A 19,525-nucleotide genomic window follows, 5' to 3' on the forward strand; every position below is an offset into this window, starting at 1 on the left:
TCAGAGTTGGCTTTAGCTACTGAGTTGCCCTGACTGCAATCACATCCTTCCTGGGCCATCCACATCTGGGGATCAAGGCCAGGCCATTTCTGTCCTATGTGGGACACTCTGATGGGCAATCTCTAGAGCTCTCAGGTTCATTGCACTTTTGAGGGCCTGCACTATAGTGTGACTTCGTTTGCCCCAAATTGCTTTTCCCTATTCCTTTCACATATTTGGTTCCTTAATAAAGCCCCTTTTCCCCAAACTCCATCCTAGAATGAGCTTCCAGAGAACCATACCTGTGACACTCTGCCTGATTTACTAAGAGCTGATTACTCTAATTTTTTGCCAGTTAATCTCTTTCTTTTTAGTGTACTAGAAATCGAGCGATTATTAAGACATTACTGTCACCTTCAAGGAGAACTTATGTTATTAATTATACCCTACAGCAATTTATAGGTACTAGATTCCCAACTCTAGGTACAAAATAGGAGGTCAATAAATGCTGAATTCAACTGAAACCTTTTCAGCATATGAAATAGAATATAGTGAACTGTGACGTTTATCCTTACTAGAATAAGTGGAAATAATTTGTTTAAAGACTTCTTACAATCACTATAACATATGTTGAAAATGAACATAATAATAAGAGCAAACAAATGAACATAACAAGAGCAAACAAATTTTAATGGACATTGAACATAATACTAGCTATCATTTATTGATATATGCCAGGTAATAAGCGAGGTGCTTCTCATATATTATGTTACTGCCTTAACATTTCCTGCAACTTAATATCCTTATTTTGTTAATGAGAAATCTAAGGCTCAGAGAAGATGGGTAACTTGGCTAGTTAGTTAGCTATTAAGTGCTAAGGTGAGTATATGAACCAGATTGGTCTTTTTCTTTTATATAGTTTTACTGACTCCAGAGAGTGGAAGAAAGAGGGAGAGAGATAGAAACATCAATGAGAGATAATCAACGATCCACTGCCTCCTGCACATCCCCTATTGGGGATTGATCCCACAATCTGGGTATGTGCCCTAACTGGGAAATGAACGGTGACCTCTTGGTTCATAGGTCAATGCTCAACCACTGAGCCACACTGGCTGGGCAGATTGGTCTTATTTATAATTCGTAGCTAGCTTATGCACTTTTCAGTATAGTATGCATGTAAAAAGTTCTGTCAGCTAGTCATAGATCATACTATATTTTGAAATTAACACAATATTACACTTGAAGGTCTCTCATGTCAACTTACCATACAGGCTGTCATTTACTTGTATTACAGGTTAAAGATACTAAAATGAGAACACAGATGTTTCTATCCACTTACGTTCTCTAACCATATTATGTAATAAACATGGTCTCTTTCAGGTGAGACTACCAAACATAATCAAGTCAATAGCTTCTCAAAAAATGGTCCCTCTTGATTTTAAAACAAGAGCTTCCAAAAAACTTTAATTACCTGGATCCCAATAGTCAAGAATTGTTGTTAAAGCACTGCGGAGAAGGTCAGTCCAAGCAGTCTGGCTCTTCTCTGCTCTGGCCATGGGAGAAGATAATATTCCTTTCAGAGCCTGCAGGGAAGCTGCAGCTGTTGAAGATAACTGGCCCCCAGGCAATTTCACAGCAGTTTCTCTCAGGACCCCAACTGTGAGGTACAGTATGGTAGGGAGAATTGAGATGCTTCCTGTAAGATACATTTCAAAAAAAAAAAACCTCTGTATTTCAGTCTATGTATATAGTTCCTAAAAAGAAATCATCAGTGATAAGACAATGTCAAAGAGTTCTTGCTTTTAAGAATATTTTTCATAAAGAACTATAACTTTTAAAATAATTTAAATAACCTTTAGATTTTAAAGATTGAATCAGCCCGGCCGGTGTGGCTCAGCGGTTGAGTAGCAACCTATGAACCAGGAGGTCACGGTTTGATACCCAGTCAGGCACATGCCTGGGTTATGGGCTCGATCCCTGGTGTGGGGTGTGCAGGAGGCAGCTGACCAATTATTCTTGCTCATCACTGATGTTTCTATCTCTCTCTCCCTCTCCCTTCCTTTCTAAAATCAATAAAAATAAATTAAAAGAAAGACTGGATTCTACAGTAGGTCCTTGGGTTACATCGGAGATCCGTTTCTATGGTGTGACGTAATGCGATTTTCACTGTAAGTCAGAACCCACCTACATAAGCACCTACGTCACTCACATGGCGCACATACACAGCAGTAATGAAGTGAAACAGTAAAAAAAAATTTAAAAGAAAGATAACAATTCCTGACCTTTACTTGTGGTAAATAAATAATAAAAAACATAAAGCACATATGTACATACGTTGAAACGATGGAACTTTTTTTTATATATAAATAAATGGGCAATGGCGACGTAACTATGAAGTTATGTACGTCGAGTCCAACGTAACCCGAGGACTGTCTGTATTTTGGTTATAATTGAACATGCTATTTAAATTGTATCACAGTATCTTCTGCAGTCATATTTTGTTTTACTTGGAAGTTGGCAAATGTCGAATTTATTTTTATTTGCTTTTTATTGTGGTAAAATATACATAATATAAAACTTACCACTTTAATCATTTTAAAGTGTACAATGTGGCAGCATTAAGTATATTCACAATGCTGCAAAACCATTGGCACTGCCCATTTGACTTCATTTTAAACTTCTTTCAAGGAATTTGTAGCAATCCACTCAGCACAGAATATTAAAGTTTTAACGGCTACTAAAGGAGTTAAAAAGTCAATTACGTTTAAAATGAGAGAGACTAAAGCTAAAATGGTCAATTTCCCCAGATGCTACTCAACAAAACTTGTATAGTGTATTTTTACCCCTTGTCCTCTGCTAGTCACTTTTTCTGCCACTCTTGGTGTGGAGGAAAGGAAGTGTGTGAGAACAAGGAATATAGGTTTTAATTCAAACTGAAATTTAAAGTCACTTTAAAAATAAGATAGCACATAAGTTGGTCAAGACACATTTAAGCAGAAATATGCTTACCAACTGAAAAGTATTAAGTGCTGAGTACCTATTATGTGCTAGATTTCCTAGACCTAGAGGATAAAAAATTTCATTGGAAATAAGACATATGTCTCTCTCTCTATGTATATATTTATCTTATTTATATATAATAATCAATTACATATAATGCTTCTATATGACACATAAAAACTATGTATCTACATATAGAACCGACATACACATATATATGTATATACAGGGAGGCCTCACAGATGAGGTAGACCTGGAGTTGAACTTCAAAGGAATGCAAAATTTTAAGTAACAGAGAAGGGATGGGATCATATAACACCATGGACAATAGCACAGAACAGGGATGAGCATAAAGCCTCCTGGGTTTAAAATTCTCCCAGAAGGAATGAAGAGGAGGCAGTGACTCAGCAGAGCCCTATGGAGAGCCTTAAAATGCTGTACTGAAAGAATGGAGTTGATTCCAAATAGAACTGGATATGATGACAAACTTCTATCATTACTGAGGTAGGGCAAGTCTTTTGGATATTGTATATATAAAAAAAAAAAGCCCAAGAATGAGTAACTGCCACTGACAGATTTAAAATACTGTCAACCATAAAAAAACGTATCTGCAGTACATGCTATTTACACCCTTTTAGTAAAACAAATTACTAGGATGTAATGTTCATCTTAGAGGATTAATAACATTACCCAAACCTTTAGGTCAGATTTGTTTTAATGATAAAAGGATTAGCAACTATTATCTCCTTTACCGATTAAAACCATTTCTCTCCTTCCAGGTCCAGTAAAGCAACCACACACCACAGCATACCTTCAGGAGAGCACACTGCGGGAAGTTCGGAGAGGATAACCAACGCCGCTGAAACCAATCTACTTCCATCTTCTGACAGCATCTGTGGCTTTGTAGCTTTTATTCCTGGGCTACCTGTCAATTTAGGATTTAGTTCTGGGAGCTGTCTAACTAGAATGCATACACACAATTCCAGTGTTGCAAAAACCAAAGACTTCCCAGGCACAAGTCCTCCTGTGTCCTTTCCCTCTCCAAATTCTGGCAGGGTTTCCTTTTCAGCAGCCCCATCATCAACTAAAAGAAAGAAAGAATAGGGTTGAATAAACGCTTCTTTTCTTCGTATTTACTTTGCTTCTGGCAGATGGCAATTTAACTCACTGGTGTTGTAGGCAACACATTTAAATGACAAAAGTCTTAGGTATTAAATAAAAGTAGTTGTCTTTATTATGACTTCTTACTGGGACGAATCAAAAGAAATCCTTGGTAATCCTCTCAGCCTTAAAATATTTTCTGGTTGGCCCTGACTAGGTAGCTCAGTTGGTTAGAGCATCGTCCCCAAATGCCAAGGTTGTGGGTTCGATCCCTGATTAAGGTACATAGAGAATCAACCAAAGAATGCACAAATAAGTGGAAGAGCAAATCAGTGTTTCTCCCTCTAAAAAAAAATTTCTCGTTAACATCGTGCTCGTAAGTATGTGAACCCTGCCATGGTCAGGTAGTTCAGCTGGTTGGGTGTTGTCCCACACACCGAAAGGTGGCAGGATCGATTCCTGGTCAGGGCGCGTGTGAGAGGTGAGAGAATACGGCCTTGAGTTTTAAATCCACTGCTATGTTGGGTTTTCTGTAATATGTAGTCAAATCTAATATTGAATAATTAACTCACCAATACTGAATTAGACTTGTAAATAAGGCATTTAATCACTTTGCAAAATCTAAGTCATTAAAAAATGTTAGTTGCTCTTTCCATGTACGTTAGTGAACTCTTACAGCTAGTGTAAGTAGTCAATCAGAATAAGAGATTTTTTTTCGCTTCCAGGGTTTTGTTAAAAATTCTCATTTTCTCAAGGAGCAGTAGTTTAGCTATGGACAACATCCAAGCTAACATGTAAAGGTGAATGGGAGAACTTATAGCCATACCTAGAGATATTTCCTTTGTGCTACACATAACAGATTATCAGAATGACAAGATACATAAGCAATACTTTAAAAAATAATGATGCTACACGATTAATTTGGCATTGTGGGTTAACATTCACCTTCTGCACTTCGTCTTTTCTCCTTCACATGTTCTTGTGCTGCACATATAATCTGTCTTACCACTTCAAGTGAAGCCAACTGAATGGAAGGTGATTCTCGGGTCAAAATTACTCGATGCAGTACATTCAACAACTCGATACCCAAGGCCTATCATAGGAAAACATTTAGGGGAGATTGCATTGGAAATACTTTCTTTAAAAACCCCCACAAAAACCAGTGCTAAATAAATTCTATGACAAAATCCAGAAAAAGAGATTTTAACAAATTGTTCACAAAAGAATAAAGGTGTTAGTGCAATAAAGTTATGTAACACCTGCTCCACTTTAAACCAACACCAGATTGGTTTTTGTCCGATCTGTGGAAGATGGCACTGTGACAAAAGGTCATTTGCACACAGGTCCTAAAGTGGGAAAACAGAAAGGGAAACTTCCAAAACAAGATGAGAAATTTGGTTAAAAAAGCCCACAAGGACTGCCATGTAGAGTCCCAGATTTATATGAAGGTGTATTTTTTTGGTAATAACAGAGAATAATGGAAAAGTATGACATTAAAAGTGAATAATAAGCACAGAATGTATATTTCTCTAAAAAATAAAATACACCGGACAAGTAATATTTCATTTCCCCCCTTTCTTTTTCTAGTAGTTACTCTAGTGGCTTTCTTTCATCTTTGAAAATAACAGAGTAAACCTATCATTATAATACTTGTTTTAAGATGCAGAATAAATGAGCACAAAAAGTTTAAAATTTATTCAAATACAATCCAAGTCAGGTAGAAACCTGATTAATACCTTAAACTTAAAAAATGATAGTGTCAATAAGGTAAATAATAGTCCATATATAGAGAGGAAATCATACCATCCATGTTTCGTAACATCCAAGAGACAATGATAAGAATTTTATATACTGGTAATAATGGATGCTGAGGATGCCTGCCCAATGCAGAGTTGCTCTTGGGAAAGCAGTTAAAGGAAGTGCCATACTTTGTACAGTGATCCTTTTACCATGGTCACAACTGAGTCAGATATTAGCGCCTGACTCAACCTATAGGCTACTCAGTAGTCTCTTAAAAAGACCTGGAGGGAGAACTCAGACAACAGGAATACTTTGTAAGAGGCTACAGAGGGCCTGTAACGCAGCCAAATGAACCAAGTAGGTTCTCTCTTAAGGAAATGGAATATAAAATACAGATGTATGTGAGGAGCCAGGGTGCACTGAAGCAGAAAAAGGCAAAGAAGGAACACCACCTGTAGCTAGTGGCTATTATACTGGACAATGACTATCAGAACTGTCCCATCATCGAAGAAGTTTGACAGAAGAGCTGCTATACAGAGTGGTTAGCTGGTGGCAGCAGAGAGAAGCGCAGTAGAGGCAGAGACAGAAAGCGGCAGTCAGAAGCATGATTGTTCCCAGGTCAGCACAGCTGCTGACGGCATTCCAGTCATGAGGCCTAGCTGTGCAGCTGTTTAGTTTTCTTTTTACGTCTGTGTTCATTCTGTTTGCTGTAGTACCCGAACATGTTTCTGTTGCTGTTCTTTGATATCTACAGAAGCCTACCAAAAAACAACGAATCACCTGATCACTGCCAATTTTAGATCTGGGCCAAGGAACATCTAGAAGGGCCTGTAATGCATGTAAACACGCAGTAATGCTTTCCATGGTTGCATCTGAGCGCAAGGAACACAGAAATTCCACACTGATTCCTGTAAAAAGCAGAAAAAAAAGACAGAGGCTTCTTTGAAAGTCTTAGCTCCTGAAGTTAAAAATTCATTTTTCATTTTGGTAAGATGTATAAATAAGCTTAGCAAAAAGGTAATGCAAACAAGCAACAATAAATTGAGGACTCTAAACAATTAGGTGATAAGGCAAGTCTTTTTTTTTTGGTTCATTTTTTTTTTTTAAGGCAAGTCTTTTAATAGTTTATTTTCATCTGCATGTACACAAAGAATAATCTCATTAGGCTTGTGCACTACTGTGTAGATGTTATAAAATTGCAATAAAAGATGTAAAAATCACAATAAATTGCCCCAGAGAATGTAACATGCAGAGTTTCATAACTTTATTCTGACTAAAATTTGTTGAGTGATTACCAGGTATCAGGCTCTGTACTTTGCACATATATTTTCATTTCATTCTCACAAAACCTGAGGAAGTGGGTACTATTATGAGCACTTTTTCTGAGAGAACAAAATGAACACATAGAGTTTAAGCAATTTAATCTGCACAAGGTCAGTTACAATGGGGTACATCAAGAATGTGAACTGAGGTAATTGAACTGCACGGCTTATACTCATAGTAACTCCGCTATCCTTCATTCTATGAAAGTCCTTTTTCAAAAAGCTCTCATGTCAAGACAAATGGAAACAAAATTTTAATATACCAATGATACAGGAAATCTGGTCATGTCTGGCCTTGAAAGGAATAGAAACTCTATGACCCAAAAAGCTTACTTAATTGAATAACCTTTAAAACCCTCACATTAAAAAAAAATCCACACACACACACAAACAAAACAAACCCCTCACATTTCATTTAATCAAAAACTTCTTTATAGGTAATGAAAGAAATAGATAAAATATGAAAACCACTGATTCCATTTATTCTAGAAACTCACTGTACCTTCAAAAGATACTTTATTTATTTATTTATTTATTTATTTATTTATTTATTTATTTATTTAAATAGTCCTTGTTACAGGACAGTTTTTTTTTAAAATATATTTTATTGATTTTTTTACAGAGAGGAAGGGAGAGAGATAGAGAGTTAGAAACATCGATGAGAGAGAAACATCGATCAGCTGCCTCCTGCACATCTCCTACTGGGGATGTGCCCGCAACCCAGGCACATGCCCTTGACCGGAATCGAACCTGGGACCCTTCAGTCTGCAAGCTGACGCTCTATCCACTGAGCCAAACCGGTTTCGGCGATACTTTACTTTAAAAATAAAGTTCCAGCCAAAACCGGTTTGGCTCAATGGATAGAGCGTCGGCCTGTGGACCGAAAGGTCCCGGGTTCGATTCCGGTCAAGGGCATGTACCTGGGTTGCGGGCACATCCCCAGTAGGAGATGTGCAGGAGGCAGCTGATCGATGTTTCTCTCTCATCGATGTTTCTAACTATCTATCTCTCTCCCTTCCTCTCTGTAAAAAATCAATAAAATATATTTAAAAAATAAAAATAAAAAAAAATAAAAATAAAGTTCCAGATGTCAAGGGGGTTGGGGGGGTATATGCAGTACTCTTTGTAATACTTTAAGCAATAAAACAAAATTTAAAAAAAGTTCCAGGAAAGAAAAACTGAAGTGTTAAACTTCATAAATGTAAAAATCTCATTTATCTTTGACATTAAATATCTGTTTGCAATTCTGTACCTTTGAGCATACTTTTCTAATACTGTGCAATTCTTTAGAATACGGGAAGGGGAATGACCCCTCAGTACAGCTGTAGATACCACATGGGTCTTTTAAAAATTCTGTGAAAGAACTAGGCTTCTCTTGCAATTTCTACAATTCAATTTGATCTAAAGTCAGCTTATAATGGAATTCTAGACTTAACAATTAAACCTGCAATTTTATAAAATGTATACAAATTTACTCAGTTATATCAAGACTATAACACCTAAGACAGCCAAAAAGAGATAACAGGCAGCGAGGCACGATTCAAGAAAAACTCTGTAGGGTTGGAAACTTGGAAGCTCTTTTACTGACCTAAAATAAGATGGAATCTATCAGAATAGACATCCTCAGGGGACTTTGCTATAGCCCCAGATGATGATCCCTGACACATGGAAGTTGGTGTTACAGGCCTGGAGAGATTGGATGCTCCTTCATCTGGGTCAGCAACGACGAAGCCTGTGCTTGTAAGCCACAGTGCTGTAGCATGGAGGATAAGCGCCCACGAATTGTTATAATGCAATTTTGCATTTTCACTAGTCTCTGCTGTATAGAAAGCACCACCTACAAAAAAGGGGAAGCAAACAGTTTCAGGAGGAATAATAAAGCTATGAAATACTACTTCATACCCATCAGATTGTTAAAAATTAAGTATAACATATAATGGTGGGGAGATATAGTGAAACAGAAACATCCTATGTTTCTTTTAATTTTTTTCATCTATCTGTCCAATTTTTCCAATACCATTTATTGAGTAGACCAAGCATGTCAAACTCAAAGGCTAACACACACCAAATAAACAAGGTTTAAATTTATGTGGGCCGCAAAAAAAATAAAAGCCTCAATTTTCATAGAAACATAGATTTTGAAAAGTATAGTATAAAAAAAGAACAAGAGCAATGATAAAATTAATGTTTTCTTCCTGACACTTGGCATCTCTTCTCTGCTACTATCTTTCCTACTTCGGGGGAAATCTTGTTCGCTGTGATTACTGACAGGAGACTTATTTCCCTTCATAAGTGTAAATAACTGCTCACAGTTATAGTGGCTGGGCCACAAAAATACTCGTTGTGGACCGCGTGCGGCCCGCAGGCTGTGAGTTTGACATGCTTGGAGTAGATGGTCTTTACCCCATTGTATGTTCTTGCCTTCTTTATCAAATATTCATGACCATATACGCATGTGTTTATTTCGGGGCTCTCTAGTCCAGTGATGGCGAACCTTTTGAGCTCAGCGTGTCAGATGTTTGAAAACCCTAACTTAACTCTGGTGCCGTGTCACATATAGAAATTTTTTGATATTTGCAACCATAGTAAAACAAAGACTTATATTTTTGATATTTCTTTTATATATTTAAATGCCATTTAACAAAGAAAAATCAACCAAAAAATGAGTTTGCGTGTCACCTCTGACATGCGTGTCATAGGTTCGCCATCACTGCTCTAGTCTATTCTATTGACATATATGCCTGTTTTTATGCCAGTACCATGCTACTTGATTACTATGGCCTTGTAGTTTAGTTTGATATCAGGTAGTGTGATTAAAAAGAAAGCTGGCATAAAAACAGAAACATGTTGTTGTTTCATGTAACATAAAGAGTTATAACCACTTTGGAGACCAATTTGCCAGTATCTTGGAAGTTAAGATGTACATGCCTCATGACCTAGTCAATCCACTTCAGGATGTCTAACCTGAGGAAACTCTCACATGCTCATTCTATGAATGAAAATTATTCTGGGGAAAATATTTCAGATAAACATTATTATTATCTGCTAAGTAAAGGAAAAGTGTTGAGAAGTTATTGTCACTCTAGGAATTATGTAAACATTTTACCCTCTTACCTTCAGTAGGAAGTTGGGAGGCAAATTCTGAAGGCAGAGTTAGGAGAGCAAAATCCTGAAGCGCAGCAAGCCAGAGCCTACTGAGTGTGCCCAGGTCTGTGTGGACCAAGTCAAGCAGTCCAGGTGATGAGTCTGACCCATTTCTACCACTCTCTTCTGGACAGGAGGCAGTCTTCAGAGGTTGTTTGTTATTTTTATGTCTTTCTACAGCGATTATGTAGACCTGTTAAAAATTAATTTGTGAATAGGAAGATCTTGTGCCTGTTGAAAAGGTGCTATAGTATTTTATCTTGCTGAGGAGGTAGACTTACCATTGAGTATACTGGACCTGAAATGGATTGTAATATCTAAAGTTACACATGTGTAACCATATACTAGTACACAAAAATGGGGTAGAGAGATCCAATGAGAAACATCAGGGATAAAAATCCGTAGTAAACATGCTGCCACTCTGTACTTTCACAATCATGATAGCTGTCACTAAATGATCTCAGCACTCTTTCTCACTAAGCCTTATTATGGCCTTAAAATCCATCTCAACATAAGATTTCAGGTAGCCATGTCTGAACCGCAGTAGACTGAAATACTAAAAGTATTTTCTTTCAAAGTTACCACTAAATCACTACAAAAAGTTTTACATACATAAACTTAACATGGACTGTTTATAGGACTACTAGAGGCCCAATGCATGAAATTCGTGCAAGAGTAGGCCTTCCTTCCCCCGCTGCCGGCACTGGCTTCCCTCTGGCACCCAGGACCCAGGCTTCCCTCTGGCTCTGGCTTCATCTGGGAAAACATCTGATCTCATTAGCATATTACCCTTTTATTATTATAGATAGGATGTTAAAGTATTCAACATAGTATTCAAACTGAGAGAACCAAGATGGCGGCATAGGTTAACGCCGGAGTTTGCTGCTTTGAACAACTACTTCAAAAGTGAAACTAAAACACGGAACGGACATCACCCAGAACCACAGGAACGCTGGCTGAGTGGAAGTCCTACAACTAGGAGGAAAGAGAAACGCATACGGACACTCAGAGGAGGCGCAGTGCTGAAGTCAAATTCTGAGGTGCAGAGTGCGCGGAGTGGGTTGGTGTCGGAGGGCGCGGTTGGCGTTTTCAATCGGGAGGGAGTCGCAGACTCTGAGCTCCAGATCCGGGCGAGTCTTTAGGGACCCAGACTCAAACGGGAGAAGCGGGACTGTCTGGCTTCGGTCAGAGCGAGTGCAGCTTTCTCTCCCAGCTTTGCAGCGGGTGCTGGGACTCAGAGAGGCAGAGCCCCTGGGGACAGGACTGAGAGCCGCCATAACTGCTCTCTCCGCCCCACCCTGTTGATCCTGTGCGACCCGCCCTGCCCACGCCCTGCACAGAGGCATTTGCCGGATAGCCTCAGGCAAAGGCTAGATTAGCACCTCCCTAGAGGACAGAAGTTCTCTCACTGCTGACACAGCTGATTCTCATAGCCACTTGGCCTGGAGGTCAAACCCTCCCTGGAATTAGCTACAACAATCAAGATTTATCTATAAGACTGCGAACAAAGACCACTAGGGGGTGCACCAAGGAAGCATAACAAAATGCGGAGACAAAGAAACAGGACAAAATTGTCAATGGAAGAAATAGAGTTCAGAACCACACTTTTAAGGTCTCTCAAGAACTGTTTAGAAGCTGCCGATAAACTTAATGAGATCTACACGAAAACTAATAAGACCCTCGATCTTATATTGGGGAACCAACTAGAAATTAAGCATACACGGACTGAAATAACGAATATTATACAGACGCCCGACAGCAGACCAGAGGAGCGCAAGAATCAAGTCAATGATTTGAAATGCGAGGAAGCAAAAAACATCCAACCGGAAAAGCAAAATGAAAAAAGAATCCAAAAATGCGAGGATAGTGTAAGGAGCCTCTGGGACAGCTTCAAGCGTACCAACATCAGAATTATAGGGGTGCCAGAAGATGAGAGAGAGCAAGATATTGAAAACCTATTTGAAGAAATAATGACAGAAAACTTCCCCCACCTGGTGAAAGAAATGGACTTACAGGTCCAAGAAGCGCGGAGAACCCCAAACAAAAGGAATCCAAAGAGGACCACACCAAGACACATCATAATTAAAATGCCAAGAGCAAAAGATAAAGAGAGAATCTTAAAAACAGCAAGAGAAAGAAACTCAGTTACCTACAAGGGAATACCCATACGACTGTCAGCTGATTTCTCAACAGAAACTTTGCAGGCCAGAAGGGAGTGGCAAGAAATATTCAAAGTGATGAATACCAAGAACCTACAACCAAGATTATTTTATCCAGCAAAGCTATCATTCAGAATTGAAGGTCAGATAAAGAGCTTCACAGATAAGGAAAAGCTAAAGGAGTTCATCACCACCAAACCAGGATTATATGAAATGCTGAAAGGTATCCTTTAAGAAGAGGAAGAGGAAGAAAAAGGTAAAGATACAAATTATGAACAACAAATATGCATCTATCAACAAGTGAATCTAAGAATCAAGTGAATAAATAATCTGATGAAAAGAATGAACTGTTGATTATAATAGAATCAGGGACATAGAAAGGGAATGGACTGACTATTCTTGGGGGGGAAAGGGGTGTGGGAGATGTGGGAAGAGACTGGACAAAAATCGTGCACCTATGGATGAGGACAGTGGGTGGGGAGTGAGGGCGGAGGGTGGGGTGGGAACTGGGAGGAGGGGAGTTATGGGGGGGAAAAGAAAGGGAACAAATGTAATAATCTGAACAATAAAGATTTAATTAAAAAAAAACAAAACAAAAAAAACAAACTGATTGTACTACCTCTTTATCTACAGATCTAAGATCTAATAAACTGAAAAAAATGTAAATTTCTGGAAAACTAATCTGGTGGCAAAATGACTGAACTTATGTGAGGGTATTCATCCAATGCAGTGTGAATTCAAACATTTTATTACAGATATATTAATGTGTTTGATTATAGATTCCATATTGCCCCATACTTCCAAAATCTGAATTCCAACTATTATATGGAGCCAAGGATTTCAGATAGCAGATTATGGACCTCCTATGATGCTCAACTACTGAGATACTACAGCCGGACAAGAACTACTTTATTTTTAAAAATATATTTTATTGATTTCAGAGAGGAAGGGAGAGGGAGAGAGAGATAGAAACATCAATGATGAGAGAGAATCATCAATTAGCTGACTCCTGCATGCCCTATACTGGGGATCGAGCCTGCAACCCGGGCATATGCCCTTGACCAGAATCAAACCTGGGACCCTTCAGTTTGTAGGCCGAAGCTCTATCCACTGAGCCAAATCAGCTAAGGCCAGAACTACTTCTTAACCAAGATTTATCAACCCTAGCCCTGGCCAGGTCGCTCAGTTGGTTAGAGCATCCTCGTGAAATGCCAAGGTTGCAGGTCTGATTCCTGGTCAGGGCATACAAGAATTAACCAATGAATTAATAAATAAGTGGGACAACAAATCGATGTTTCTCTATCTAAAAAACTCTTGGTTTCATTAATTAAAAAAAGATTTGTCAAAACTAAATAATGAAAAAAAAAAGAGATTCGATAATCTTCAGGTTTTTTTTTTTTTTTTAAATATATTTTATTGATTTTTTACAGAGAGGAAGGGAGAGAGATAGAGAGTTAGAAACATCGATGAAAGAGAAACATCGACCAGCTGCCTCCTGCACATCTCCTACTGGGGATGTGCCCGCAACCCAGGTATATGCCCTTGACCGGAATCGAACCTGGTACCTTTCAGTCCGCAGGTCGACGCTCTATCCACTGAGCCAAACCGGTCTCGGCAATCTTCAGGTTTTAATTAGTTATATTAGCTATACTGGAGGAAACCCTTTCTTTCATATTGATTAATTCTTTCAGTTGTAATGTAAAACTATACACATTCATTAAAATGATATATGAACCCAGACTGGCCAAGTTTAGTAACTGCTAAAGCTGGATGATGGGTATAAGTGGGGTCATTACACTATTATAACCACTTTCATATCCGCTTAAACATTTCCATAGTAAATTAAAAATAATAGAGCTTTCTCCCTGATTAGAAAAGTTAAGCATTGTTTGTATAAGATCTCTTAATCTTAGAAAAGGAAATTACTTATTATTTAATATTCAAAAGTCATCTATAAAACAGCATACAAAATTAAAGTATGTATTATAGAATTAAAAGAACATACAGGCAAATCCACATTTCTAGTAGTTCAGATTTCAATAAAAATTAATTTTCATTGGCTATCATAAAGTCTGTCTGGCTCAGGACTGACTGCCCCTGCTAACAGCAGCAGATAACAGACAATGAAGAACACTTTAGAATGCTTGGCCAAAATATCAATTAACATATAATAAATGATATGTTGAAAGCCTTTTGTTAAGTTTAAAAAAGGACTTATTTGTATTTTAAAAAGTTAATTTCAATTTATGGCCTAAGCTGCTTATTAACAACTTCCAAAATTCCCATTACTAATTAAGAAGTACTAACCTCTGCCCAGGCTTTTAGTACAGCTAAGATCTCCATGGTAGAAGCACTTTCATTATATAAGTGACTTAGAGCTTCTTTTCCAGCCTGTATTTTTGTTAATGATGAAACAAGCAAATGATGAACTCTTCGGAGATCATTAAGATCACTTACAACTCCACTTGCTATCCAGGCACTGCAAACCTGGTTTTTAAGAAAATAAGAAGTTACAGTTAAAAATTATAAATATGTTCCTCTAAGTTCAATAGACCTCACCCAAATCTTAGGAATCTAGTCAATGAAATCACCTTGCTATCAAGAAACCCAATGAGAAGCTGCTTATAATGATACTCAAAAGCCAGCATTTCAAAAGGAAATGAAGTTTAAGGTTGAAGCAGGGAAACCAGTACTAATCAGTACATCGAATCAACGAGATTCAGAAGGTACCACTTTCATAAATGTTTGGATTAACATTTAAATTAAATCTTCAATCCTGATTATTTCATCTCACTACTTTAAAATTTGAGATTGTGCCTGGCGTGGCTCAGTGGTTGAGCATTGACCTATGAACCAGGAGGTCACAGTTCGATTCCTGCTCAGGGCACTTGCCCAGATTGCAGACTCAGTCCCCAGTGCGGGGTTGCAGGAGGCAGCCAGTCAACGATTATTCCTCATCAATGATGTTTCTGTCTGTCTCTCCTTCTCTCTTCCTTTCTGAAATCAATAAAAATATATATTTAAAAAAAAACCACACTGAATTGTGTGGTTACTTAATGTAACTTTTTTAAAAGATAAAACATCTAACACTAAAACCCCAAAGAAGATTTTGATTCTTTGGGAAAGAGCATATTAAAAATTTCTTTAAAAATTTAAAATATAAACATAATTAATAATTTTCCAATGCAAAAAGTTTACTCAATTATCAGGAATGTTTATGGTTTTCTAAGGTGTCATGGTATTTATCTTCTAGAGAAAATTTATTTTACCTTTTCCATCTATTTAATCACTTCCTGCCCCATTTCATAAAATTTCAAGTGATTTACAGCAGAAACACATACAATAAAATGATTGAAAAATAAAAACTCAGTACAGCCCTGACCTTACTTGGTGGAGTGTCATCTGTGCACCGAAAGGCTGCCAGTTCGATTCTGGTCAGGACACATGCCTGAGTTGTGGGCTCAATCCCCAGTAAGGTGTGTGCAGGAGGCAGCCAATCAAATATTTCTTTTTTTCATGGATGTTTCTCTCTCCATTCCTCCCTCTCTCAAATCAATTAAAAAAAACCCACACACACAAAACACCCTCCGGTTAGAAAAAAAAGAGGCTCAGTACAACACTGAAACAATTCTCTGAGTATCAAAGGCACTCAAACACTTCCTAAATACAACTGAATAAAATAAAGTTGAAAGAACTGACTAAAACCAATCTTTTATTATGTTTATAATTAACTCAAGTCAAGCTAGTTCTGCTTTTAATAATTTCAGGTCAGGCAGGGCTGGCTTTTGAGTTTTTGACAGCCACTCCAAGAAAAATACCTGTTTAGAATGGCATATTATATGGGTCTTTGATATGTAAAAAAGCATTCAATCTCACTTGAAATACAAATTAAACTATACTGATACACCCCTTTTACTCCATCACATACACAAAAATCTAAATGTTTGACAACTCACAAAATTGCTCAGACTACGGACAACAGGTGCTTGTATACATTACTGGTAGATGAAATTGGTAAGCCCTTATAATATCCTCTTTAACTCAGCAATTCAATTTTGGAGAGTTTATTTTACAGATAAGCTTGCATCCAGTCAAATGATCTACGCAGAAGGCTATTCATTTTAGCACTATTTGAAATAGCAAACCATTAAAAACCCCATTTATTTGTCACCCATAAATTACCATGCAGTTACACTAAAGGGAGAGGAAGTTCTCCAAATTTAAAAAGTAAAGGAGAAGGAACAGCTGAGATTAAGTAACAGAAAACTATAATATAGAACCCCGGTATCAAATAATAACTGGAGAATTGCTTCTAAAGAGAGGGTTTTATTTGTTAAGCTTTGTCTTTTTAGGCATTTACCTGACATGCTTTGGCAGTGACATCAGGTGCTGTCTCTGAAGTGAAGGCTGGTCTAAGTGCTGCTCCTACCTGGCAAGAAATTTTGACATATCAAGGTCAATAAGTAAGACAGCACAAGCTTCCTCTTTTTAATGTTATTAAAATTATTTATTTATAGCAGGTATTATGAAGAACACTTGTTTTTGTTTACCCGGTATATTGTCCTTTGCTTTTACCTAATAGCATCCCAATTTTCCTTTCCGGAACCTTCTCTCTCCCCAAATCTTAGCCCATGTTGTTGCTATGGAGCTGACAGCACTGCTTGGCTCCAGAGACCCATGCTGGGACAATGAAAGTTCGCCTTAAGACTTGCTGGGAGTACTGGGAAAGCACAATCTCTATAAGAATCTTAGAGATTGCTTCTTACAGAACCATCTTGATAGAACTTGGAGCGAGCAAATTTGAGAATAAAGCCAGTGTGGAACCAAGCAGAGCCAAATACGATTTTTGAAAACTATTTTCCTTTTCTACTGAGTTGTGTTTATTCTATCATTTGCAATTTTAAGAGGACTACAAATATAACAGAGCTGCCTTTAAGTTGAATTATAATATTTTATACTAATACGATAGTTCTATGTACTGCCACTCCCTTCCTTTTGCTTTCTCCTCAAGCATACATTGACATCACCAGCTGGGAAGACATGATAGGAGATTGCTAGCTAACTGGTGAACTGCTCTTGTCTTCCTAACTGCTAGCTGTCAGGAACTGTCTCTGGCCCTAGCTGGTGTGGCTCAGTTGGTTGAGTGTCCTCCTGTGCACCGAAGGGTCTCGGGTTAAATTCCCAGTCAGAGCATCTACCCTGGCTGTGGGCTTGATCTCTGGTTGGGGTGCATGTCAGGGTATGTGTGGGAGAGGTAGCTGACCGATGATTCTCTCTCTCTTTCTCTAAAATCAATAAAAGTATATTAAAAAAAAGAAAAAGAAGCTGCCTCTGAATCATAATGAGAAGTACTCTGGGATGAATGGTGTAATGTAATGTGATGATTCTGTTATCTTACTGGTTCTTCCAAATGGCTCAATGCATCAACCAGTTAAAAAGGTTACAGTACTAGAACCCTGAACTCTTTTCTAAGTCCAGAAAAACAATGAAGGTGGTTATATGTACTGTCGGAACAATGATATGAAAATAGAACATGCATGTAGCCTAAAGAAAATGTTTAGTAACGATTTAGTATTATTTTAAGCTTATTCAGATATTTTGTAAAAAGTTTCATTACTAAAGTTATTTCCCCAAATTACCACGAAGATGTTAATTATTAAAATTAATCTTTAAAGTTATAAAAGACCTTTTTATGTACTATTTTGCTTTTACATGAAGATTTCTTCTTCAAACATATGCATTTTCTAAATACTAATTATAATGGTGATATATAAGCAGGGATATACACTTATTTATGTATTAAAAGTGACATGCCAATTAGTTTAACAGGCTTTTTATCTGGGAGTTTAATAATTCATCTCTTGCAGAAAGTGCTTACATTGGCTTGATACTGCTCCAGAATCACGTGTCCTGGAAACTCTGGTTCTGGAATAGTTGCAAATCGCCGAATAACAATTAACAATGTTTGAAGGCCAGAAAGACGGAGCTGGTCACTGTGATCCGTGGCAGCCATAAAAGCCATGCGAATTAAGTCGGCAAGATGCAGTACCAAAAAGTCACCTACAAGATTAAAAAAAAAAATCTTATCAAGAAAAAGAGTATGCTGGAGCTAAGATTTATGTTAAGTTTTTAATTTAATTTCATAATCTAGACTTTCTTTTAAGTACCTCTGATTTGATTTACTGTTTTGTTTTATCGTTTTTTAAATAAAATGTTAAAGCTGGATATACTCCATCATTGTAAATACTCACACACAAGAACACTATTCCAAAGCCAAGTAGTTTTACAGCTATTCAAAAACCAAAGGCAGAATTATCACCCTTTAAAAGAGTGCTATTGGTACCTTCAACATTAGAAGATACTTAGGAGACTGGGTTTTGATGAATTAGTCAGTAATATGTTCTTATGTCAAGTTGAAGCTAAAACACAATGTTCCTTTAAAAAATAGTTTTATGGCCCTACCCAGTTTGGCTAGTGGATAGAATATTGGCCCAAAGACTGAAGGGTCCCGGGTTTGATTCCAGTCAAGGGCACATACCTCGGTTGCAGGCTTAATCCCCAGCACAGGTTGGGGTATGTGCAAGGAGGCAACCAATCGATGTGTCTCTCTTACATCAATGTTTTTCTCTCTGTTTCTCCTCCTCCCTGCTACTCTCTCTAAAAATCAATGGAAAAATGTCTTTGGGTGAGGATTAATAAAAAATAAAAAAGTTTTATGTAGTGTTTTAAATGAACTAGATTATCTTGTTTCTGCATTATTTTGTCACATATACAGGTGAAGGGAATATGAAAAATTTAGTCACTATAAAATCCTATATAATAAAAGCCTACTATGCAAATCGACCCAATGGCGGAATGACTGGCAGAATGACTGGTTGCTATTACATGAACTGACCATCAGGGGGTAGATGCTCAATGTAGGAGCTGCCCCCGGTGGTCAGTGCACTTCCACAGGGGGAGTGCTGCTCAGCCAGAAGTGAAGCTCATGGCTGGCGAGTGCAGTGGTGGCAGGAGCCTCTCCCACCTCCGTGGCAGCACAAAGGAGCAGCAACCTGAGCGGTAAAGAGCAGTGAGCAGGTA

The 19,525-nt window shown here is 37.8% G+C and overlaps 1 protein-coding gene across 14 annotated transcripts in view; it reads right to left on the reverse strand.

Moving 5' to 3' along the window:
* HEATR5A (HEAT repeat containing 5A) overlaps nt 1-19,525 on the reverse strand; it is a 123,340-nt gene that overhangs the window by 8,320 nt on the left and 95,495 nt on the right. For 11 of the 14 annotated variants that reach the window (XM_059709935.1, XM_059709901.1, XM_059709883.1 and 8 more), the window contains 9 exons: nt 18,324-18,505; nt 16,806-16,874; nt 14,753-14,932; nt 10,257-10,479; nt 8,731-8,979; nt 6,601-6,728; nt 5,026-5,173; nt 3,791-4,063; nt 1,451-1,675 (listed from right to left, as the gene is read on the reverse strand). In XM_059709935.1, the coding sequence (XP_059565918.1) occupies nt 1,451-1,675; nt 3,791-4,063; nt 5,026-5,173; nt 6,601-6,728; nt 8,731-8,979; nt 10,257-10,479; nt 14,753-14,932; nt 16,806-16,874; nt 18,324-18,505 (1,677 nt within the window). The remainder of the gene's footprint in view (nt 1-1,450; nt 1,676-3,790; nt 4,064-5,025; nt 5,174-6,600; nt 6,729-8,730; nt 8,980-10,256; nt 10,480-14,752; nt 14,933-16,805; nt 16,875-18,323; nt 18,506-19,525) is intronic. The other 3 variants (XM_059709927.1, XM_059709918.1, XM_059709951.1) reach the window with 2 other exon arrangements.

Source organism: Myotis daubentonii, chromosome 1 (genome assembly GCF_963259705.1).
Source record: "Myotis daubentonii chromosome 1, mMyoDau2.1, whole genome shotgun sequence".
NCBI lineage: Eukaryota > Metazoa > Chordata > Mammalia > Chiroptera > Vespertilionidae > Myotis > Myotis daubentonii.